The sequence below is a fragment of the Columba livia genome, chromosome 3, assembly GCF_036013475.1.
Source record: "Columba livia isolate bColLiv1 breed racing homer chromosome 3, bColLiv1.pat.W.v2, whole genome shotgun sequence".
Lineage (NCBI taxonomy): Eukaryota > Metazoa > Chordata > Aves > Columbiformes > Columbidae > Columba > Columba livia.
Window position 1 is genome coordinate 104,447,904 of NC_088604.1, and position 24,695 is coordinate 104,472,598.

The window sequence follows — 24,695 nt, forward strand, 5'->3', positions numbered from 1 at the left end:
GTGCACTGCACCTCTGAGCTCTGCCAGCCCAGGCGAGGCAACAATTTCCCCGTCCAGCCCCGCAGATTTCCCTTGGCAGCCAAAGAGCTGGAAAAAGCTTTTCCACAGGGAAAACACTGCTGGAATCACACAATGAGCGCAGTAGGCGTTTAGATGCCCAGTGTATTCCCAACACAACGGCTCAGCAGCCTGTCTGCTCCCGCCACACAGTGAAGCTTATTGTAACTGCTGCAGAGGCTCTTTACAAACCAGCAAAAATAGAAAGGCACTTCACAGAATCACAGAATCACAGAATGTTAGGAACTGGAAGGGACCTCAAAAGATCATCCAGTCCAATCCCCCTGCCAGAGCAGGAACACCCAGATGAGGTTACACAGGAAGGTGTCCAGGCGGATTTGAATGTCTCCAGAGAAGGAGACTCCACAACCCCCCTGGGCAGCCTGTTCCTGTGCTCTGGCACCCTCACCATGAAGAAGTTTCTTTTCATATTTAAGTGGAACCTCCTGTGTTCCAGTGTGTACCCATTGCCCCTTTTCTTATCATTAGTTGTCACCGAGAAGAGCCTGGCTCTATCCTCCTGACACTCACCCTTTACATGTTTATAAACATTAATGAGGTCACCCCTCAGTCTCCTCTTCTCCAAGCTAAACAGCCCCAGCTCCCTCAGCCTTTCCTCATAAGGGAGATGCTCCACTCCATCACCTTTGCTGCCCTGCGCTGGACCCTCTCCAGCAGTTCCCTGTCCTTCCTGAACTGAGGGGCCCAGAACTGGACACAATATTCCAGATGTGGTCTCACCAGGGCAGAGTAGAGGGGAAGGAGAACCTCTTTCGACCTACTGACCACCTCTTCTAATACACCCCAGGATGCCATTGGCCTTCCTGGCCACAAGGGCACAGTGCTGGCTCATGGTCATCCTGCTGTCCACCAGAACCCCCAGGTCCCTTTCCCCTATGCTGCTCTCTAATAGATCATTCCCCAACTTATACTGGAACCTGGGGTTGTTCCTACCTGGATGCAAGACTCTACACTTTCCCTTGTTCTTCTTTAAATAAACAGTGTACTAGTAACTTTAGGAGTCCTTCGATAGGTTTGATTTAGACTCCTTGCAGTGCAAAGGAGACTAGAACTTGTGTGAGCTTCTCTGTTCTTCAGATGATGCTTCCCAGGAGACTGACATGCTCCAGAAGTTGAAGGCAACAGCGCTGGGACTGACCATCTCCCATTTGGGGATGGCAGGCCAGTCCTGCAAAGAGGTAAGCGGAAAGCTAGCACAGGGCCCAATGGATCCAGTTATCTTGAGGTTTTCATCTCAATTTTTTTTTCCTCCTAAATTTACATAAAACTGAGCCAAGACCTGAGTTATATCTAAATTTAGTTTTGTAAGCCAAGCAATTAGCAGTACTCTGAAGCACCATCAGGAGGACCATGCATCATCCACATTTGTTTATTACCATGTTTGAAGACTAAGAAATGTTTCTGATGTGAGAGAGCAGTGACTTCAAGGAGAGGAAAAAGTACTGCCCTTCCAACAGCAAGTTTCGCTGTCTTTACTACAGTGTTTTAAAAATATGTGAGAAAATATTAGAGCAGAGAGGGGGGTAATCAGGCAGTCTGTTTCCCTGATTTTGTCTCCAAGGAAAACCAAAAAGACACATTCAGTTTACGGTAATGGCAACCCTGTAAGGTCACGGACCATTCTTCCCTCCATCATGCTACCCTGACTGGGCTTTACTAGGCCAGGATTAGATGATAGCTAAGCAAACACACACAGCCACATAAAATAGATTTTTTCCTCCAGAAATCCTGATTCATACCTCACATATGCATTTTCTTTTGTAACATCAGAAACTGGCAACCATGCAGAATATGCTGACAGAATGTTATGGTTTGCACTGGGCTGTGAAATGTTTTTTCCTAAGGCACAGGAATAATGGCAGCTACACGTTAAAATGCAAGTTTAGCAGATTCAAATGATTGTGAAACAAAACTGTTAGGCAATTTCTTAAAAGGCAGCAATGTCAATGATCACACAGTTCATCAACAGTCAGAGCCAAACCTAGAAGTGCTTGTTCCAGCCACACAAGAATTCATTACGCTGGGAAGCACTGGCCCATGGCAACAAGTTGTCACATAGCTCTGGGCTGAACGGCACCCAGGCTGGAGTATAAATAGATCTGTGAAACCCTTCTCACCTGTTGTTGGCCTTATGGTCAGCTCATCCTCTACAAACAAGTTACAAACAACACTACGTGACTGCCGCTCTGCGTAAATGTACATATATCTGCCTTCTGAAAAGCGGGGCATCTTTTCCCAATGAAATAAGTTTCCTCTTCTTACCTATAAAATTGTAATTGAAAGCAGCTATAAGCCAGAAATTACTTGGATTGCAAATGTGCAAAGCTTTGGGATTTGTGCCAAGTTTTCTTCAGGTCTGTTGTGAGTAGAGGATATATCTAGTTAGCAAACTTTATACTATATAGGACCTTTTGGGTACATCGTCTCCCAAACGTGTAAATAAATGGTGGCATTGTAATGCCAAATACTGAAAAGTAGCAGCAGATGACACAAAGAAGCCATGGCAAAAGACAAAGAGGAGGAGAGGGCCAGTAAGGGAAGGATACAGTGGGACAGATTTATGCACTGTTGGAAATGCACTATGGAAGGTTTTAGGCCAACTTTTACTGGGACAGGGGCAATCTGTAATTTTTTAAAAAAAAGAAACTATAGCTTCCTACAGGCATGAAACATGAACTACTGTCACCCCTGGGCAGGACCAAAAGAGGGGCACGCTGTTACCATCGCCTTCAAACAGAGCATCAATGGCAGGATCACAGGGAGGTGCAGCCTGCAGGGCCACCCACCAGCACCACTGGGCTGCGTTAGCTGGAGGGTGGCCGTTCCCTCGGGAAACAGGAGCGTGTTTTGTTTTCACTGGGGGATACTGAAAATAAAAAGCTGCCAGAATAATACAGCAATCAAAGCAATAGAGATCCTCGTACTGGCACAATTACGCACATGTGAAAGTCATCTTATTAGACTAGCCAACTTCCCTTCTTGAAATAACACATACTACTACTTGTATGTTTGCGCTGACAGAAATGCGTCAACACTGAGCAGTTTTGTAGTCTGATCTATTATATACACTGACAGCATGCACAGAGGACGACTATTGTGAAAAGGAAGTGTCTCTACGTATAGATGTGTGCGTACAGATGTGCATGCATCTGCAGAGGAAGCCCCAGCAGCAGCAGTTGAATCAGAGGGAATGTGACGTTTCAGGCTGTGCCTGAGAGCCGGGGCACAGCTGCAGTGCCGGCCGCAGGCACCCACGTCCCTTCCAGGAGCCAGCAGCAGGGAGGGACAGACCTACGCATCCTGCAGCCTTCACCCCGGTCTCCAAAGGGGGCCGAGGTTGTACTTTCTGCTCTCAAATGCAGCAGAGGTGAAACATGCTAAGCCACCATGAGAACAGCACAGCCTTTATTCATCCAGGGCACAGCTATTAGCACAGAGCATGGCTTTTACAGCTCCTTTACCACTGCCAACTGCATTCAAAGCTGTTGGGGGGCTTTTAAGGAAACACAGGGGCAGTTTGTTGGCCAGAGTTACTGTTTTTTTCAGCTAAAGATATCAAGGCAGAGTGGAGGCTTAATGGTTCAGGTCAACTCTAATTTTAACTAGAGTGGTTTTCTCACCTCTGTGTGTATCAAAGGCGGTATCACAGTATCAGGATTCAGTGGCAGCTGTCAGAGATTTGGTAGCAACGCAACCACTTTTATTCCCATGGTCACTATTTAACAAGGATTAAAATAGCCACCTCAGTGCAAATCCCCTTCCTCTGCTTGAGAGAGGGATTGCAGCACCTGGTTCCCAAGCTCACCTTTAACCTTGGCAAGAGCAAACTCTACCAGAATCACCTTATTCTGATCCATGACCCAGCTGCACCTCTGCAAAAGCAGCTCCATTCAGGTGCATTCTTTAATTCTTTGCTCCACCTCTCACAGCAGCACCATGAGGCAGGATCAACATTATTTACAACAGGAGCCTTCAGCCTCTGCACCATGCTTTGGGTCCAACTTTCCTACCTTGTCCTCCCAGCTTGCCATTCATTTTTCCATACCCTTCCCAAAGTCTTCTTGGCACTGCCAAGTCCACGCACGTACATTCTGCTGCAGGGGTTTGTGGTTGCGCTTCCACAGGCAGGTTGAGGGTCCAGCTAACCCATTTGCATGGCACAGGCACTGCGAAGAGAGGTAAGTCATGCCATCAGGTGTGTGCTTTGGCTCTCGGTGAGAAGAAAGTGCCCATTTGAGGAAAAGATGAATTTTGCAGACTGGATTCAGTGTACATAGCACCAGTCTGTCTGCTCATGCAGCTTCAGAGTTCTAATGCCCCCTTGCACAGGGAGATGGCAAAAGACCACTCCCTACTCTGCAGGGGAATGTAAACTTTCTTCACTCCTTCATGGCAGACACCATGTTTACCTTTTCCCCCTGCCTTCCCTTATGACAACAACTTCACCAAGCAGGAAGAACCATCTGTGACAGCCAGGGTCTGTCCTGGGCCCCTGGAAGGATGTAGGGTAAGAGTAAGCCAATGTACAAAGTTATCATTCATTTATCTTCCTACACTAACTTCTGTGGTTTAGCAACTGCACTGCACATTAAATGAAATAATTAAATGAATTGCAGCTTGCAGTCTCCTCTCTGGTGAGACTTCTATAATAAAATTATAATAAAAATAAGTTTGAAAAGTTAAATATTTAAATTCTTATCAGTGCTGGAGGAAGGTCCAACACTGCTTTGCCTTTTGTTTGTGCCATCCAAAAACCTTAGTAGCTTCTTAATGGCTTCTGAGATGTGCCCCTGTGCAAACCTGTGGCAGGAGAGCTCATCTGAGCTGAATTAACCTTCACCCATTAAACCCTCTGCTTGTCACCAGACATTGTCAGCTAAATTTGATCTCACTGTTGTAGGACTGCTCCTCTTACAGGGAGACTGCCTCAGCTGGGGAGTTAAAACAATGAAACACCTAGACAGAATAGGTACTGGCAGGCAATGCTTTATTCTCACCAACTGTGGGGAGCAGTATGCGTGAAAGCACCACTCAAGGCCAACAGAGTTAAGAAACCAGTTACATGGGTTACGTTTCAAACCGACTTTGCAAGTGCTACAACTAAATGCATGAAAACACGCTCTAGAGGCCTCATATCATGCGCACAAAAGCTTTTTTCCCCCCAAGTGCAGAAGGTTCCCCCCACGTTCCCAAGCGCCCAAGCATAGCCAAAGAGAAAGTAAAACTAAAGGACCCAGCAAAAGCAGCCTGTGCAGGGAGCACTGATGGGGCTCCAGAGGGAGAGATCTGCAGAGGAGGAAAACAGCAAGAATCACGTTTGAGGTAGAGGAAGCAAAACCAGGAGGCCCCCTAGAAATGCCAACTGCTTAATTAAAAAGAAAAGGCAGAAAAGCAGCCTGTTGAAATAGATCTCGGGCAGTAGCAAACTGCAGGTGCTTAATGAAGTGCCATAGTTCCAGATCTGCAATTTAAACAACAAGGAGCAATGGGTACCAGCTGGAACACAAGAGGTTCCACTTATATATGAGATCTGCAAGGTCTGTGGCTTCCACTGCAGGATCTGCAGAAACACTGGTGCTTCAGAGCCAGGTCCCTGGCCTAGATCGCATGGCAAGACTTCATAGAGATGAGTTCCTGAGTGCTCCCTGCCACCAAGAGTTGGGAGTTCAAAAACAAAACAGCAGCACAAAACATTTTGGAAGAGTCTACTAAATAGTTTTGCCACTTTAATACTGTACTAAAACGATTCCTTAAGAGGTGGCACAGTGCAACCATTTTATCTGGCAAGTTAGAGTCCTGCATAGCTTTAGACATACCGAACAATGCAGCACATAAACATAAGGCCGTAAAACTCCTGGAATGGTCAGATCTCCCTGGAGTATTCTTTGACCTCCCAGCTTCCTACAAGGTCCTTGTACCTGTCAAGAACCTATCAAGGTGCTTTTAACCTTCCATGGGCCCATGCTGTTATTTTCCTGTTTTTTCTTCTCCCCAAAACAACTTCTTTCTTTCAAAACCCTGACAGTATATGGAAGATCATATGAACGTAGATCAGGCTGCTTTGTTTTCATGTCTGACTACACAGATGCACCAACATCTGCTGCTTTCAGCCCTTCCCCTCTTCTCTCATCACTCCTCCCCCTTGTGCTTCCAAATCTGTATATGGTGAAGGACTGGCACATCCCCTCCTCACTCTTTCCTGAATCTCAGGTTCAGAAGTGCTTCACTGGTCTGCATAGAAGGCAAATCCTTCACGTCTCAAAAGACGGAAAGGCATTTAGAAAAATCTATATAGTTTAAAAAATACGCCTTGTCCCACAATGCCTGCCCACAGCTTACCTCTGCCCAGCTCCTGTAGGATACCCTCAGCCCACTCACTGCCCACCCAGCACCCCATGTGCAAGGCGTCACAGCCCCCTGCCCCAAGCCGCTCTCCTGCCCCTCCCCAGGGGTGCCCCAGGGTGCTGGGTGGCAGTCGGATGGCACCCGTCACCTCGCCACATCAGTCCATTGCTTGTGGCGCACAGGGGACCACAGGCAGGACGCATCCCCTGAATCGGGAAGAAAATTTCAGTGCAGCTGGTGAGGTTCCTGCTGTCATGGGACTGGGGCTGTGAGCCTGACCTGGACATCTCAGGCCATTGCACCAGCAGCTGCCAGAGACTTGTGAAGGGGCTGCCTGGCAGCTCGGCCCCCACTGCGTACACTGGCACATACAGTGAGCTGCACATCCTCCCATAACCCCACCACGTACCTTCTGGGCAGGCAGGTCCTGGCTTCTCATTCTATGCTTCCCAAATCAAACCATCTGTTCCTGTAGCGCTAATGCCTCCAAAGCCCATCTCTTACTTTGTAAGTAAAAATATATGTATGTGCACATCTCTTACTTTCTATGTGTATAAATATATTATTTTCCTTTTTACAGTTCAAATTGCATTTACACACAGGTTTTATGTTTTTGGTATCCATGCAAACTTCTTAGGGAACACGAGGTCAAGATATAAAACTTTAGGAAAACACTTTTTAAAAATATTTTTTATTTTTAAATAACTTAATTTTTTAAAATATTTTTATTTTTTTTAAGTTATTTAAAGATATTCTATTTTTTTAAGGGTTTTTTTGTTTTTTTTTGTAAACCTGCATCAAAATATACTAAGTAAATCTGTAACTATAAACTCTATTGGGTAAATCCTCTTCTTCAAGCACACAGAATAAAACGAATGCCACCACCACATCCACCTTTGCCTCCAGCTGTCCCGCTCACTCCACACCCCTGCGTCTGTTTCCTGGAGCACATCAAGCCTTCACAAGGTTCAAGAGGTCCCAGAGGCTTCTTGTCACATGCTGAGGCTGGCTGGTGGCGTACTCCTTCAGGCCGGGGCCCATCACTTCGTCAAGGCTCTTTGCAAGCTTGGTGAGCACAGCCCTGACACCGCCGCTTCGGACAGGCAGGGCCTTGTTTCCCAAAAAGAACCAGAGCGCGGGCAGGACATGGCGGTGGACGGTTTGAGGTTTCCGGGGATAAACAGTGGCCACAAGCACTGCCAGGTGAGAGAGACAAATAGATTAACAGCCGTAATGTAAACAAGTACGTTCCTTGTACCTACAAGTACCTACAAGTTTTGGCTCTTGGAAGGCTTTTCCGGCTAATATCAGCAAGCACAAAGGGCCCAATGATCCAGAAACAGGCAACAGTGGCTGATCATCCACTGAACAGCATAACCAACCTCTGAGGACCTTCATCTCTCCAAATCAGAGGCTTCGTATCCGTGATAGACGTATCAAAGTGAATCATACACCTTTTGTAAATAATTTCACTATCTGCTTCTGCATTACAAATGCCAAAAATGTCAAATCTCTGTTTATTTCCATTAAGAATTTGTCTAAACCAGCTGCTGAAGATTTTGAAATGCAGCTCAGAGAGGTAATTGAAAGGTTTCTAACAAAAGGATGATTACTTTTTTTGTGACCTTTGACGAGAAATGACAGAAGTCCCGTGTGGCAGTTCCTTTTGCTCAGTGGCACACAGCAAACGGCAGTATGACCCCACACTTCAAAACTTCAGCCCACGAAAGACGTGTGCTGCCTGACAGTTCTCTTAAAAACATCAGTGACTGACTGAGGTCTGTGACAGAAGGGTCCCATCTGAGGTTTTTTCCCCTCATACTTAGTGGCTTCTAATGAACAGCTGTTTCAAACTTCAGGATGTCTTAGGTAATTACTCAAACCCCATTGCCATGGCATTTGAGCATCTCACGAGTTTAATGGCAATGGCCCTCACAACATTCCCTAAAATAGGGGAACTGAGAAAAATCTCACACGGGGGCCTGATAATGAACACATTCTGCACATTCTCTCTGAAGTCTGTTCTCAGCTCACTTTCTGAACTGAGCTCCATTAAATACAAACAAAAATTTACTACCAATAGGCTCTTTGCATGGCAGATTTTGCTGAGAGATCAAAATCTGAAATGGTCTGAAGAGAGCTTTGTTATCTTCTGTTCAGTAGAAATGTTATGCAGTAACTATTTATTATTCTGTAGTGGAAGGACTTTCATTTCCTCTATGCTGTTAATCTAGCATCAGTCATCAACATTTAAACAGCTCCTGACAGTACCTAAAACCAACTCTGGTAAGCAGGAAAAGGGTACCTATTTTAAAATAGGAGTCAATTTGTGTTTAAATGCTGTTAAACATAGTGGTCACTATGGAGCTTCAGAACAGAAAGAGCTGTCTGTTCCCACTGAATCCCAGAGAGAACATCTGCGCTCTTTAAAGCAGTTCCAATTTATGTTCAAATGCTGTATTTGAAAAAGAGATTAAAATAACTGTAAAAGTAAATTTGGGGTTTACAGAGATTTACTCTATTCAAATCATCTTTAAAGGCCCTTTTATATTTGTTATGGCTAAACATGCCCTTTTGAGATTCATAACGAAGAAGCAAAGTGTATTAAACCTTGGATTAAAAGATGCTGGCATAATTAGAAGTGGATTTAGTCCTAATTAAAGCCGGGCTATAAATACTCTAGTATATATTGAGATTATAATTTTTTCCATTCCTTGGTTATTGCTGGACAGAGCAAGCTACTATTATAAATCAATTATCAGCTGTACTTCCAGTGTGTTGCACACTGCTGATGCAGTAGACTGTTTGTACATCCTGAAATGAGTCCATATGATACCTGCAATACAGGCAGGGAGCCTCAGTGGGTTGGGCTGAACTGCCTCCTTCTGCCCCCAAATCCTGCCTTGCACAAAGTCCTTGCCTGTAATATGTGACCCCCCAGGCTCTGTTTCCAACAGGACAACAAGAATCCTATGACAACAAAACAAACTGATCCTCACAAATACCAGTTGCCACAATTTTTTTTCTAAAGGGTGGTGGTTCGCTGTAGAACAGGGACCTCTTACAGACCTGCATGACCTTTACTGTACTGTCCTTCAAAGAGAGGAGTCAGCCAGGGTATTTTTAGGCCTCCTCTTTCCTGGAGGCGGGTCCTGAGATGCCTCAGTGAGAGCTCAGCGCTGGAGCCCAAGCGCTGTTCTCCTCTCACACACTGCAAGCCTCTGCAGAGGCCAGGCGAACCCCTGCCAAATACACCAAGAACAAGTATTTTGCAGGAGGAACAAGCTCAGGACCTTCTGGTGTTTGATAAGCAACTGCACTGTCTATTCTGAGGCATTCCCTTTAAATATTCCCTCTGAAGGCTTGACAAGAAGCGGAGATTAGCTGAAGAAGGCAATACCTGAGAGACATTCTATGACATCCAGCAGAGCTTTGCCGCTGAGGTAATGCACTCGGCTGGCCAAGATTTGCAGCAGCAATGTGTTATCTGAAAGAGAAACCTTTATTTCTGCTCACTCTTCCGAGGTTATAAGAAACAAAATAGTTAAAAAGGGAAGGAGGGGAAAAGGCAGAGGTAACTGCATTTTGTAAAATGAAGGAAATTTATGCCAGTTTCTGAGTCCTTTACTTCTTTCCTTCAGATTACTTGGGAGTATTTTAAATTCAAAAAGAAAAGTTCTCATTTCGCATTTGTAAATCCAAAGTTAACTGCTGTACAAGGAGCTGTGTTAAAACTTCCACATCAGGGCCCTCAAAATTTAAATCACATGTAAGCAATGAAAATGTTTTGCATCCTAGAGCTTTGCAGAAGTGACCTCCTCCCTTGTCTAAGGAAAAGGGTGAGAAGGCTCAAAAGTCCACGTATCCATTCACACTTTAAGGACAAGCTGGTATTAAATCTTCAAGCTACCTGTTAGGATCTATGGACAACACTCCAAGTTACTCTTACAAGAGATAATTGCTGCTCATTGCCAACACCATCTGCTCTCGGGTGCTCTCGTAACATCTCTGGAATCGGATCTTGGTAGAGAGACTGAAAAACAACCTGATTTCCCGAAACTTGACTGCCATATATATTTTAACATCTCCTGTGCTGCCTGTTGTGGATTTGAGGTCTTGTTTTAATTAATAAACTGCTGCCTGGATTGGTCTGCAAGCCTCCAGTCTCACTGCTTTGATAAGCCAAGCAAAGCTTTTCTTGGAGGCAGAGTGTATGTGGGATGCACTACGATACCTCGCAGTGTCACCAGGAGTGGCACCAATAGATAGAGTAGGCAACCTGCTTCTTTGTGAACCACTATAGAGTCAAATCCCAAAGTGGTTTTAAGTAGTACTGTGCTATTAAGTGCTCCGTTTTGCATGAGATATAAAAAGGTAGTCCCTAACAATCTCCTTGTGAGTGTGCAGTAATGAATTCATCCTGCCACGCTAACTAAGCTTCTGCTTTCGTAATTACACTCTTCTCATTCATCTCCTCAAACAGACACTTCATGTTTTGTCCCACCCTCTTGCAGTACTGGCAGATGCTGTTTCACGTTTGCTCTTCCTCCCCAGGGAGTTACCGTACAGCTGCTGCTTTGAAAGAAAACCAAAACACTCTGAGATCTGGAGGTCTTGTGGAAGCACGAAATGTTAATTAGTCATTAATACTGGTATCTACACAGATTTTCAGGGGAACACTTGGGTTTGGGATGGGTGAGGGGGAACTGCTTGTTTTCTCGTTTTTGTAGGAAGCCGAGTATGTCAGCACTATTCACCTTTCAGTTTAAGAGTTTCAAATGCCCTGTACATTTTGAAACATTAAAGCTCAAGTAAATAACAAATTCACCCAGCAATTACTTTTGCCGCCTTGAGAGACCTAAAGACAGAGGAGCTTTTAATAGCTATTAGAGAAAACAAGGCAGCAGGCAGTCTGGTTCTTACTAACCCAGCTTTAACTCCCTGTACTACATATCAGCTAAACCTGCTGGCCACAGGACAGGCAGCCCCGCAGCTGCTGTATTGAGCAGAGCAATCTGCTTCTCTGCACTTTCATTTTCACTGTGTTCCCCTCTTTGCTATGTTGACAACTACAGGGAAATTCCCCCTCCCCTCTCACAGAGTGGTGGTTCCTCTGGGAACCATCTGGGGCTGCTGGTCTGACTCCATGCCCTGGTGTCAGGCAGTGGCCATCTGAAGGGCATTTCTTTCATGACAGAGGACATGGCAGGACAGATGTCAGAGGAGACAGCAAGATGTCTTGGTCCCATTGCAGTTGAGCTTGATTTGCTGATTCACCTCCACCTACAAGGTGGCTCCCTTGAGTGGGATTATGGTCCCAAGTCACAGCTAATGAATGTGTGTGGCCTTCAGCTGGAGACATCCAAGCCAATGCCAGGGTTAAGGTAAACAAATGATTCAGGCATTATTGGGAAGCAAATTAGTTTGGTTTTAGGTAGGATTTTGGTCTAACAGATGGGGGGGGTGTTTTATGTTCTTTGTTTGTATGTCATTTGGGGTTTTTTTGTTTCACATCAAGTGATCAAACAATTTTCTAACCAGCTTGCACTTTTGCATGGATCATTAAAGGTGGCAGATGAGGAAGTCTCACCTAAAGCTCAGAATCTGAGGCATGTCAACACAGAGCCTCGGTGCAATAGCTGGGCTCTTAGCTATTAAACTCACAGGAGCAATGGGGCAAGAGGTTGTGCTCTCTTACTCTTTGCTAGGAGCACTGAACAATCCTTTAGCGTTCTGGGGTGTTTTTGCCACTTTACAGCATATGGTACGGTTTTGCTCATGCATTTTTCCAGTAGAGCCTTCCTTCCCCCAGTAAAGCCCTAGGGTCTTGAATTTTGAAATATCTGTGATTCAGTTACCTGTTTGAACTTTTACAAATGTCCACAAAAATGAGCAGAACAAAAAAATATATCCCACCTTGTTTGCTTGAGAACCTGTCTCTGGGTAAAGCCAGTGTGGTAAGAGACAGATGCACCTTGCTCCTGTTCTGGCATCTGCCAGCGTGGAAAATTTACAGTGACCACTCAGAATTGGTGAGAGGGGAATGACGGAAAGCTTCACACAAAACCCTGAAGGGATCTATTTGCCACATCCTCTGTTAGCAGGATTCTGCAACTTTTCCCAAACCTTCTCCCAGGCACCACAAAAAAATGGGTAAGGGCCAAGAGCAGTAAAGGTCTCACCCTTCTCTCCCGCTTCATGATCAGGAACAACCCAATACTTGGAATACAGAAAGGCAGCAGGTCAGCAGATTCACTGAGTTTGCAAAGCAGCTGATGTGGACAAGTTGTTAATTCCACTTTAACACCTGCCTCTTCAACACTAAATTTTTCAGGCATGTTCACCCAGTGCTGCATTTTCACAGCTGACATAAATCTGTGTGGCAAGGGAATTTACAGCAGACCTTGGCTATGTAGTTATTGGCTATAGCAATCTTATCCCATGCAGAACAACGTTTGGAACAAGCCATCATTTACAGCTCGATTTATACTTGTTTATTCTAAAGAAGTGGGAAAGAAGCCCAGCAAGAGCAAAGAGTCTCCACCACACTTCCCCCTATGTGTTTCAAGGAAAAAGCACATTCCTTTCATCTTGTTTTAGTGGTTGTAAACTTAACAGAGTGCACATATTAGAAATCCAATTCAATAAAAACCGTATGCATGCAGTTTCCCAGGAAAAACAGGGGAAAACCAGTCATGACAGGTGCTAGTCACTTCCCTCATGCTCTTATAGTGGGAACTTAAAATAATCCCTGGAATGTCCTCTCTGTAATAATCAGACCTATGACCCAGGTGATGAGCAGCGTCCATTCAGCTACACATCCCAACATGATACAACCGATTGGGATAAAAAGAACACAGGCAGGACTTCATACACATCTTGCAGCAGCTGGATGTTCCCACAGACAACAACAGCCACCCACAGCCTTAGTGCTCACTTGGCTCTGAGATGGAGGAGCCGCAGCTGGGGAGAGTCAGTGTCAGAGGTCAGCCTTACCTAGGTGATCTATGCATGCTTTCAGCACATTCACAGCTGCAGCATAAATCCCCAAGTGCTTTGAGTTCAGGTTCTCAGTGACTGCTACTACCAGAGAGGTCAGGACTGGGTACAAGGCATCTCCGAGTATGGCTGTCATTGAAGCCAGTGCCTCCAGTGCCCGCTGGTTCACTTTCTTGTTGCAATCCTGAAGTCTCAGGACAAAAACGTCAAAAATCTGTTAAGAAAACAAAGGACATGAAATCTGGATTAAAATGGCTTTGTTTCAAGGAGAGATGTAGAAACAAGAACCCAGAAATGTAGAACGTGATGTTTTCTGTTAGGTCAGCACTCACTAGCACAATTTCACTGTTTTCCTATGGGCTACTCACTGCAGTGGTTGCACCTAATGGTGGTTGGAAAGATTTTCATATTTTATTAAGAGGTTTGAGTGGGGACAGGACAGTTCATATGGTGTTTCTCTTTACATTATTTACATTATCATTTACATAAATTATTGCTATAAATCATTAAATTATTCCCATTTTAATAATGCAATATCTTTGGTGCAGAGGTATGAAAACAGGTATTTATGATACCCATTTTTCCATAAAGTTGCCTCAAGCACTGAGGGCAGTGTTGATTTTGCCAAAACTGTGGCTGGATGGGACCCAAGTTTTGTTTTTATCTGTCTCAGAACCTGCATCTGGAGGAGTGCAGGGCTCTGATGAACTCTTCAGTATCCAGACCATTTGTCTAGCTAACAGGTAGACTTCTGAAGTTTAATGTGTTGTGTAGTTCTCATTAGAGCAGGTTCAGTCCCTTGGCAGCCACATTATCAGGCACCATTTGCTGGAAAAGGGGAAAAAAAACCCGGCTGCTGGGAGGAAAAGGAAGAGATCTATCTCTAGCCATTGTTTCCTCTTTCCAAAGAGAAAAAAGGACCCACAGGAAGGGTGAGAATGGTCCCAATCAGGAACGGGATGAGGATAGAAGTAAATAGGCAGAGTTGTGTCTGCAATAGAAGAGAAAGTTTACAGGAGTATCCTTTAATTTTTATTTTTTTTTAATCAACACAGCCTGATACTTCTCCTCCACCCCAACCCATTTCTCTTCTAGAGAATAATTTCCAGCCTTTCAGTGACTGTATTTCCTTTATTTTAACCTAACTGGTAGTAAGATACAGCAAAAGCTACAGCAACAGGAAATTCTGTCTCATGAACAGCACCAACAGATGCCTGCCAGAGAAATACATTTGGACTGAAATTACTTTCCTGATGCCTGGAGTTGAATGAAATTATTCGGGGTGAGAAGAGACCAGCCTGTCCCCGACAGCTAGTATGTAACGTGAGACACACTGTTTTAACTTCATTGGTACAGGCTTGGGAAGGGACCTAACAGGAAAGGAGCGATGGAGATGCCCTACCTACCTGGGAAATGTTAGTGGAGATTAGCTGGGGGTTGTTTTTGCAGTGATCTAGGAGGAGCATCACTCCCTCCATTCTTGTCTGAAAGTCCTCAGCTGTCAGGAGCTTGCAAAGCTCCTGGCGCTGTTCAGTCTCTTCCTGTGATGGGCGACGGGCTGTCTGACGGACTGTCTGACGGGCCTTCTGACGGGCTGTCTGAGAGGGTGGCATGGGTACATCAGAGACAGACCTTAAAATGGAAAATAAAAACAAAGTTAGACCTTTTGGTGATAATATCTCCCTTCAGCTAATTGTGAGGAATGTAACTTGAGAAGACTTCCTAATGATGTGATTTCAGCTAGGTCTTTATCTGAAAAGCAGCTTTGATCTCATTACAATCATTACAGGAGACAATCTGGACTTAACATTATCACTAGTGCTTACTCGGGAACACCAAGGCACCAAGGATGGGATGCATCTCATTTATCTTCAGGTGTCTTCCCAGGTACTCATCCAGCATCCCTATGTGGGGAAAAGTAGGCACTACAAAGTTTAAATGCCTCATCTTATGGCAGGTGTCTGTATTATAAGGAAATTAATTGTCCTGGAGAAGTGCCTCTACAACAGATATGGGAATCTGGATAAATAGCTCAGATGCATCTGAACAGATGAATCCTACCCAGCCAGATCATGGGGCAAAGCTGAAGGGATCCAGAGGATCAGTAACAAGGCAAAAACTGAAGCCAGCCATCCCGCTACTGCGCTTACATTATTGATTCCTTAGTGCCTGGATCCACAGCTTGACAAACCCAATGGGAACAATTCTCTTGGATCAGCCTCTCTCTGCCATGGGCACGAGCAGCTCCTAACCCCACTACTGAGGTGTGTGGTCATCTTCCTGCCACTGCTGAGCACAACAGAGCTAAATAAATCCACTCTGTTATCAGAGAAGAGCAGGTACAAGTAGCTCTCTCGCTGGCATGGGGAGACAGCAAGGACCAAATTCCTATCTTGAGTGCTGACTGAGGCACAAGGGAAAAAAACATGCTGTCCATCAACCAACCAATAATGGGTCTCAATGACATGAATAGCTACAGAGTCCACACTGGTATGTCTATTGACCAGAACTGCCAGTACTGTTTGTGAGTCAGAAAGCAATGACTCAGCCAGGCCAAACAAAATGCATAGGAAGTGCTATTTTTGGGAATGGCATCTTGGTTCTAGAATGGGACTTCTCATCAAACCACCCATCTCAAAAGGACTCCACTGAGATAGGAATACCCTGATTGAAATTACTTGTCCCAAACCAAACAGCAGAGAAATGCCCCTCTCGCAGCCTCCACAACACTGTCCTCGCCACCGCACTGGATTTTCTGAACTAAAGCTGGTGGGTGTCTCTTCCTCTCTCTCAATTTTTGTGGAAAACCCTCCAGAGAAGTTGTGTTCAGCCTAATGCAGAAGCAGACATTTTTGATCACAGAATATTTGTGGGGCAAGGAAACAATCTCTGGTACACCTTGTCTCCACCAGAAAGATTTTTTTGAGGAAGAGACATGCAAAGCTTGCCATGTGCTTTGTCAGATATAACAGAAGTGCTCAGTACCCTCCATTAGAAGGCAAGTTGTCCTGGGGCATCATCAAGCCATTCTTCTTAGACTTCTTGTGCTCCTTGGCAGATGGAGGTTCACATTGATGGCCTTCTGTCCCCTACACAAATACATAAAAAACCATGAATCTATAGAAGATAAAAGAGGAAATTACTTGTTTAAAACACAAAATATAACCAGGAAGGGTCACTGCTACCAAGAAAGGCTTAGGAAAACATTTCCTAACTTAGAGAGGGAGATGGGCCAGAGATCCAGTGATGTCTACTATTTGTTTTCAATAACATAAGGTAGGTTATAGGTGCTACCATAATGGGCAGCAATATAAAATTCAGAATTCATTAGTCTTGTGCGCAAATGGGAATAATGCAAACTGGTAAGGAAAAAAACTGGTGGGAAACATTTGGACTTTCTGGAGGGTGGCCCATTGTGTTGGGAGTTTATTTGGTTTACACTCATTCTCCCTATCCCCACACAAAGGCACATTCCTGTCTAGAACTTAAATGGAAAGGAATGAAACAAACAGGGATGATTTTCCATGGGATGCTGAATTCATGAAGCTTCTTCCAGCTTCAGAGAGCATGACAGCAGGGCAGTGTTCCCAGAATACACACAATATGTGTACTAATTATGATTGCCTTGTGCATCTTTTGTGTATTTGGAATTTTTTTTGGCACTAATACTTCATCTGTTGCAAAGACTCCACTACCTTCAGCAGCACTATTCTCACTTCCTTGCTTTATTGGGGGGTGTGGGGAGTAGCATTGGGCTTTTTAATGCTTGATGGTAAAACCATTTTCTCCTACTTTCCTTTCCTGTTTGTGGCTGATATTCAAAATACACCCACTTTCTTTCTAACTATACTAGTTCATTCACTGTCTGAAGATAAAAAGGCTAAGGATCAACAGCTCATTCCCAGGAGCAAAATGATTCAGCAGAAGAAGAATGAGGTAAAGAAGGATTAGGTATATTTAATCTCATATTAGCAATCTCAGTACCAGCATAAAGAAGACATTTCTCCTGCCAAGCACTTACTTTCTGTTTAATCATTGCCATAACAGCTTCCAAGTCACGTGAGGGGACAGACTTTTTCAAATAACTATCAAATTTTGGATGATTCATCAATAAATTCAGCATCTTCCGTCCATAACATCTAACATAGGAAAAAGAGAAATTAATACAGACTACTACTGTCTTTTCTCCTTGTGAATAAACGGAGGAAAAGCATTAATAAACTGGTATTTTAAACTCAGCATGTGTAATACCTGCATGAGGAGGTATTACCTCTTCAGCAAAGAGATTTACCTCCTCTTACTGCCACTGCACAATGCTACCAGCTGAACACAAGAGGAGAACGTGGGGTAACAGGAAAATACTATTTCGCTCTGAAACTGAGGGTATGCTTCTGTGGAAGCGAAAGATCCCGTGGGACAAGTGAAGACCACCTCCTGCTTGCATGTCATGGCTTATTTGCAGTGTCTTGCTGCCATCGCACAATAATTTACTTCCCCTTAACTGACAGAGAAGCTAGGACAGATGACCTCATGCTTACTATTTATTATTCTATACTACATGTATGCACACAGGGAGCTAATTGATCATGTGTTCTTCGCATCTATTAATTGGAATTTAATTAATAATCAGACTAATGGTTTGGTTTTTGGTTAGTTGTTTTGGTTTTGCTACTATGAAACTTCAGCTACTGTGAAGAGGGAATTTGGAGGTCATTCAGCCACAGACAACAACATTATACAATGACTGGGAAGAAAAATTTGGGACTACAATAGGCAATTAAATCTGCAGAAGGGATTTAGAAAGACTGAGTACATCGCTTGAAAACAGCTGGATTTTTTCTAGGACAGTCTTAATACTTCCCAGAAACAGATGTTTGGGACCATTCAGTGACGAACAGTGGCCAATGCTTCAGCTTTGCATTGCACACATAAGACGAAACAGAATTGTTTGACTGACTAATCTGAGCTCAGCTGATCTGAATAAAGAATCATTCAAGTCACAGGAATTTGTCAATGCTCTTGCTGGACAACCTCATCTTACCCAGTACAGTCATCTCCCCAGACGTTATCCACACTGTGAAGTAACTTTAAATTTTACCTTCCGCTCTTTTGTGGTTTTATCATTTATAGCCAGACATCAAACAGTTTTCACATTTTAGGAGGTGAAATGAAGATCATCACCTTGTGTTCTGATGACAGTCCAGAGCAAGATTCACCAGCATGCACACCAGCACCTCAGTACTGGTAGGTATGCCTGAGAGGAGCTTCTTGGCTCCAATTCGCTCCATCGCAGTCAGTAGGTGTTCGGCCGCAGTCTTGCGCACCAGGACATTGCGGTGTCTGCAAACAAGGAAACAAAGACTGGGGCAGGGGGAAAAAGAGGGCCAGAAGCACAGGCCTCGGTCACAGCATGGTCCCTGTCATTGCTGGGGAAAGGACACACAAGTTCTTACTGCCATTTTAGCCACCTGTAGATGATTTGTCCTCAGATAAACACAAAATTGGCACTGTACAGAGAGGCTACCTGCAAGTAAGCGGAAGGAATTCTACCTCCCTGGACTATTTGATACTCAATTTCTTTCCTGAAATTTAGTCTGGGAAAGAGGGAAATGAAAGACAATTCTTGCTGACTCATCAGAGGGCTCCGCTACACAAACAGAACTGCAGCAGTCCTGGGGGTTATTCCACCTGTTTATCTCCAAATCTGCAGAGGGAAATTTTTCACAATGAGAACAATCAGTCATTGGAATAATCTCCCCAGGGAAGTGAGCTTCAGCTGGACAGGGTGCTGAGCCACCTTGTCTAGACTGCACGTCTGCCAAGAAAGGTTGGACCAGATGGTCCAGGTGGTCCCTTCCAATCTGCTACTCTGTGATTCTATGATTTAAGGCAGCATTTGCTTCAGTTATCCCATGGGAGTCAGCCTGTGGAGGCACCTATAAAGCTGCTCACTATCTCAAGGCTGACTTGCAACATCAATTTGAATAGAAAGTAGAGATCTCAAGGACATGACAGTCAGACAGAGCCCCCTTAGTAGGAGCTGCGCCTGCTGAGCCGCACCCAGCATGTTCTCCCCAGTGTGCTCCATGTGTTAGCAATTAGCCTCCTTATTTCTCAAGTTAATGGCATAATGATGATGCATGGCTTTTCTCAGTGCCTCTGTGGTTAGCGTTGTGAAATACCAAAAGGCGCTCACTGCTAGAATTGCTATTGTCCCTCTTCCCGCAAAGCCACAAGGCAATATCACCACGCGTTGCAGGAACTTTTGCTTCCCCATCATTCACCATGTCTCACCAGCATTGACATATTGTGAGAACAAATAGGCTGCAGTAGGGCAGAAGCAAATGCAAGAGGAAGGGAGAGAGGATTATGATCAGAGAATCTAATCACCGAGTTCACAGAAGATGCAGGAGAAAGGACCCTTCCCTCCCATCCATTCCCTTCTGCCTCCCATCCCTTCCTCCTACTGACACAATTCAAGGTGAAGGACAGCACTAAGAAAAGAACGACGTACTGGACTCCACTGGCCATGAGAGCAGCCATTGCTCGTGCAGGAGTCACACTCCCCACCATGAGCCCCAGGGACTGATTGGCTGCTGTCTGAATGAAGTCGCTGGAGTCCCCCATCTTCCACAGCAAGACCCGAGCAATCTCATCCACTTCGTGGTCCATGTCCTTCTTCATGGTCCCGAAGAGCACTCCAAGAGTGTTGATTGCACAGCAACACACCTTTGAGCGGAGATTGTTCACCTGGGGAAGTCATGAGGGGAAACATAAGAACCACCCTGTAGAGAAAATCATTTCACCAGATGAAAGTCCCATGAAACAACATGACTTCTCACCGTGTCCAGATGAAACATAAGAGCACGGTGAGAGCAGAAGACCACAAGCACAGGAGCACACTTACTCTGACGCCAACTTCTTCTCTGGCCTCAGGCCCACTTATATAATTTTAATGAGACTGAAAGATTTAAAATGTTGTTTAATCTAGAACTAAGGGTGCTACTCAACCAATAATGTGCACTGCTTTGATTTTAGGACTTATAAAAAAAAAAGTCAATGGCTGTTTTTAAACTATAAAGGCACAATTCATAAAGACAAGACAGAGGAAAAGTAGTACTTTCCTCCTGTCCAAAATCGTAGCACTGGCAGTTTGAGCACTCAACGAGGAAACTGAAAATACAGGCTCAAGTCTACAATCAGGCTAATATGCAGCATGGACTTGGAGTCCATCTGCTGCTCTGCCTGGTCAGGAGAACCCCAGCTGTTGGACTCTAGGTATTCAAGGATTTTGGAGGTCGCATACAATTACAGCTGCAACGCGTGGGGTTTTGCAGCATTCAGGGCTGTTCTTGGGTGACCCCTCCTTCCAAAAGTCTCTCCCATAAGGGTAAGGAAGAAATAACTGAGAGTCACGTGCTTCAGTTGAAAAATACTTTGAAGGACAGACCAGTACTTCTTTCTGCCAGAATTAGTTGTGCCTCTTAATAAAAGAAAACCGCATAAGTGCTAGAAGTGCTTGTGAAAGCAAAATCTGGGACTGGAGTGAAACAAAAGCTGAAAGATGTCTCTGTGCATGATTGCAGAACAGAAAGGAGGAAATTTCCTCAGGAATATAAAAGTGATATAAAAATCAGATGAGCTAACCTGAAAGGGCTTCTCATCCTAAGCCTGATCTCACAGGGGTAGAATCTGAGTCCTGCATATCTAAACAGAAGGGTTTAAAGAGTGCAACAACATAAGGGACATTCAAGCCTCCAATGTCATTAAATATTGGACAAGAGGAGTTGCTTTCATGGAAATGAGCTGTCCTACTGTCTTCTGCAAGCAAAGGAAAATGTAATATATTTGGCAATCATGTAGTAAGAGTACAAGTCTGTGGCCTGAACTGGCTGCTAAGTGCCAAGTTGGAAATACAGCCACAGGGGAATTAATTAGCTTAGGATGAGACCTCTCTGTTCACTGAGAGATGAGACAGTGAAGCTGTGTGTGACTGCCCTGCTCACCCCACAGCCAGGCTGCTCTAAGCACCCAGTTGCTGCTGTGCAAAATTCCACAGGCGCACAGAGTCAACAGTTCAGTGGAAAGGGCAAATTACCAAAAAGCAAGCAGAAAGGAAGGAGGAGAAAACATCATCAGGAAACACAGGAAAATAAATACCTGCAGTCACTCACCCGGGTTGCTGAGGAGGAGGAAGAAGTGGGAGGAAGCTGGGAGGCAAAAGCTGCAGTGTTTAATTACAGCTTGGGCAGAGACTTGGGCTGTGGCAAATCACCTGCAGTTTCTGCATTTGTATATTGCATGAGAATGACACCTACCTCAAAGAGAAGAGACACAGATGCCCTACATGCCTGTAAATACAGCTATATGTGCAGACAGATCATAGAGATAGTTGACATAGCCCTTAGAAAAACAGGAAATAAAATAGTGATGAAGGCAGACACCCACGTAAATGAAGAAGCACATATCAACTCTATGTTCCATGTACGAGATACATAGGACACAATTGAACGTAACATTCTTACCTCTTTGATAACTACCAAGGAAACATCATGAAGTCTAGAAAGAAGGACTTCTGAGTGGGAGATAGCCAGGCATCTGATGCTGATGAGTCCCTTCACTTTCTCCTCCCTGAAAGGCAATTACAAAAAAGATTGACTTTTCTCACCACCCAAGAACTTGGCAGCACCCTCTGAAATTACCAGGGTGTCGGCTCAGACAAGCACAGGGAGGTGCTTCTTATACAGCACTTAATTAAATTGTGGACTCGTTGCTACAGGATGAGGTCGTGTTCAAAAGCATACATAAATCCGAAAGGCAAATAGATGGTTTCAGAATGGCTGGGTTAATTTGCAGGTGCTAAACAAGACAGCCTTCCTGAAATCACTGGCACACAAAGTCTCTATGTCACTGCTTCCTAGAAACTGGAAGACTGTGCCATGTTTCTGTTCCTTGCATGCTCCCTGTACCCTGTGTCTGAGAAACAGTCCCGTCTGGCTGTTACTGGGGCGTTTTCCCTCTTCACCATCCCCACAGGGCAGTGCTGGAGGGAGAGTCTTCACTGCCACTTCATAGCTTGAGTTTGCACTCTACAATCTAGTCTTGTTCCCCACAGCCTTGCCCTCCCCTCCCCAAAAAAGGCAACATGTCATAAAATACTCCATACCTGGGCAAGAGTATCCAAAAAGCTGCATTTTCCAGAAAATCCCTACTTAAAATAACACCTACAACAGCAACATGTTATTTAAAAGTAGTAAAACCCCACCTCTTTCAGCACTTTCTTAGTGAAGGACCTGAGCTACATGAAGACACGTTACAGTCACTGTTCACCAGGGCGGCAGGGCAGGGCTGGGCATCCACCCCCACTGGGGTCCCTGAGTGTAACCCAGACCCTTCACACCTGCAGCAGCTCCCTGCACCTCACAGGGCACCAAACAGGAGTGGGAAAGAGAAAGGAGAGAGGGGCGAGACAAAGCGATATTGCACAAGGAAGATATTGCATCATGGAAGACTTTTCATGGTTATCCCAGTGTGAATGGAGCCTTAGTGCACATATGCTGACTCAGAAATAGAAGAGACAACCAGTATCACCTGAAATTTGCTGAGTCTCCTCCTGTCTGTGTTCAATTTCAGGACACACTGTGATTATCAACAAAAACATCTTTGGCCCATATTAAGCAATGAAGAAGAAAAAGGTTAATTCTAAAAGTGCAAGATTCCTGAAGGATTTTTTTTTCTTTTTACTTGTCTTCTGCCACAGGGCTTTCAGAAGAAATGACAGGCTGAGAAACTCCGTACCACATCTGAGTCCATTTCTCAGAAATAGGAAATAGGAACTCCCCATAGGTGCTTCTGGAACTTAGCCGCAGGAGGACCAGAGATAAGTCCTTACTCAGTCCCACCTGAGGCCCCCAAATCTGTAAACTCAAGACCACTTCCATCCTGCTTCTGGCCTCAGCCAGCAAATCATCTTGTTGTCAACTTTCTCTCTTCCCTGAAGGTTTCATTTGCAGCTACGTGGAGCAAAAAGCCAAGCTAGGAAACAGCAGGGACCTGCTGTGGCTGTAGCACTGCTATGGACCGAGGCAAATAAAAGGCTGCTCTCACATCTTTATATTGTGATTATTTTGGAGTGGTTTCAGTAGTTCCCTTGGGACATATGGGCTGTCTGCGCTCAGAGGCACTAGAAAAAGGTTCTAACTTACCTTTATACTGAGAGGGAGAAAGACTGAACAGGGGGCTTTCTTACCAGTCATCGCTGCTGAGCCATGTGAGCGCGTTGAGCAGCGCCTGCTGTGGGTTAGGGTCGGGTTTGGCTTCCTGGGCGTCCCTGCACTCTGGCTCATCTCCCGCCTTGGAGGAGTCCAGAGCAATGGGCGGCAGTGAGTTCACTGTAAGGAGAGCGTCAGACATCAGCACTGCGTACCCCAGGGCGAGGCACCCTGCCACTGAGCAGATGGCAACCCAGTCCCCAGCCAAGATTACATATGCAAGCAAACTGGCATTGATTCAGTGGCTTCCCTGCTGTCTGGCTCATTTTTCCAGCACCCAACCATCTCCCATTCATGGCCAGTTGGGCATCAGCTCCTTGTGTGAACCTGAAAATTGCACACACAGAGACAGCTCCCACATCTGTATGGGTACCACAGCCAGCTTGCAGATTCGTAGTGCTGCAGGGCTTACGCTCACCAGGAGCCAGTGCTGCTCAGCAGGACTTGCTAACCCCAGGAGTAAGCTCCTGAGATGTGCACCAACCTCCCTGTATCATCTGCTGTGACCTGAGGCAGTGGGGACAGAGGGACCCTGTAACTTCCTGAGGAAACATCTCCAGCTGTCCCCAGCGAGCACCGAGCCTGAACAACCAAGTCCTGCTGGGCTTGGTCGAATCCACAAGGAGCAAGTGCCAGGGAATAGTGATACCTGACCTGCTGAGCCTGACAGCACCTCTGTTCCCATTTATCTCAACTATTCTGGACAGCAGGCAGCTAAGTGCACATGCATTTTAGCATACCATCGGGAAAGTAGGAGTTTATGGATTTCACTGTTTCCCGAGCGTGAGGAATATTTACTATTTCAGAGGTACCCATTGGCTGTATTTTGAAGATGCTGAGGTGAAATTTATTTGTCACCAAATGTACTTGTTTGCAAACTATGCAATGCCTAAGCTTTCTCTTGTGGAAAAAGGCAATTTCTAGTCTTGATAGTTGTGACAAAAAAAAAGCCTTCCAAATGTGAACTGAGAATAAAAATGTGTAAATATAGATGCAAATTGT

At 44.9% G+C, this 24,695-nt stretch overlaps 1 protein-coding gene across 18 annotated transcripts in view; it reads right to left on the bottom strand.

Annotated features, from left to right (window-relative positions):
* Positions 1 to 4,970: 4,970 nt before the first annotated feature.
* The window catches only part of LOC110365093 (TOG array regulator of axonemal microtubules protein 2), a 45,948-nt gene continuing 26,223 nt past the window's right edge, over positions 4,971 to 24,695 (bottom strand). For 11 of the 18 annotated variants that reach the window (XM_065058692.1, XM_065058691.1, XM_065058690.1 and 8 more), the window contains 10 exons: positions 23,672 to 23,813; positions 21,948 to 22,053; positions 19,937 to 20,172; positions 18,604 to 18,762; positions 17,444 to 17,561; positions 16,408 to 16,511; positions 14,829 to 15,054; positions 13,420 to 13,636; positions 9,824 to 9,910; positions 5,026 to 7,619 (listed from right to left, as the gene is read on the bottom strand). In XM_065058692.1, coding sequence (XP_064914764.1) covers positions 7,375 to 7,619; positions 9,824 to 9,910; positions 13,420 to 13,636; positions 14,829 to 15,054; positions 16,408 to 16,511; positions 17,444 to 17,561; positions 18,604 to 18,762; positions 19,937 to 20,172; positions 21,948 to 22,053; positions 23,672 to 23,813 — 1,640 coding nt within the window. In that variant the 3' untranslated portion in view covers positions 5,026 to 7,374. Of the gene's footprint in view, positions 7,620 to 9,823; positions 9,911 to 13,419; positions 13,637 to 14,828; positions 15,055 to 16,407; positions 16,512 to 17,443; positions 17,562 to 18,603; positions 18,763 to 19,936; positions 20,173 to 21,947; positions 22,054 to 23,671; positions 23,814 to 24,695 lie in introns of all 18 variants that reach the window. The other 7 variants (XM_065058688.1, XM_065058684.1, XM_065058686.1 and 4 more) reach the window with 3 other exon arrangements.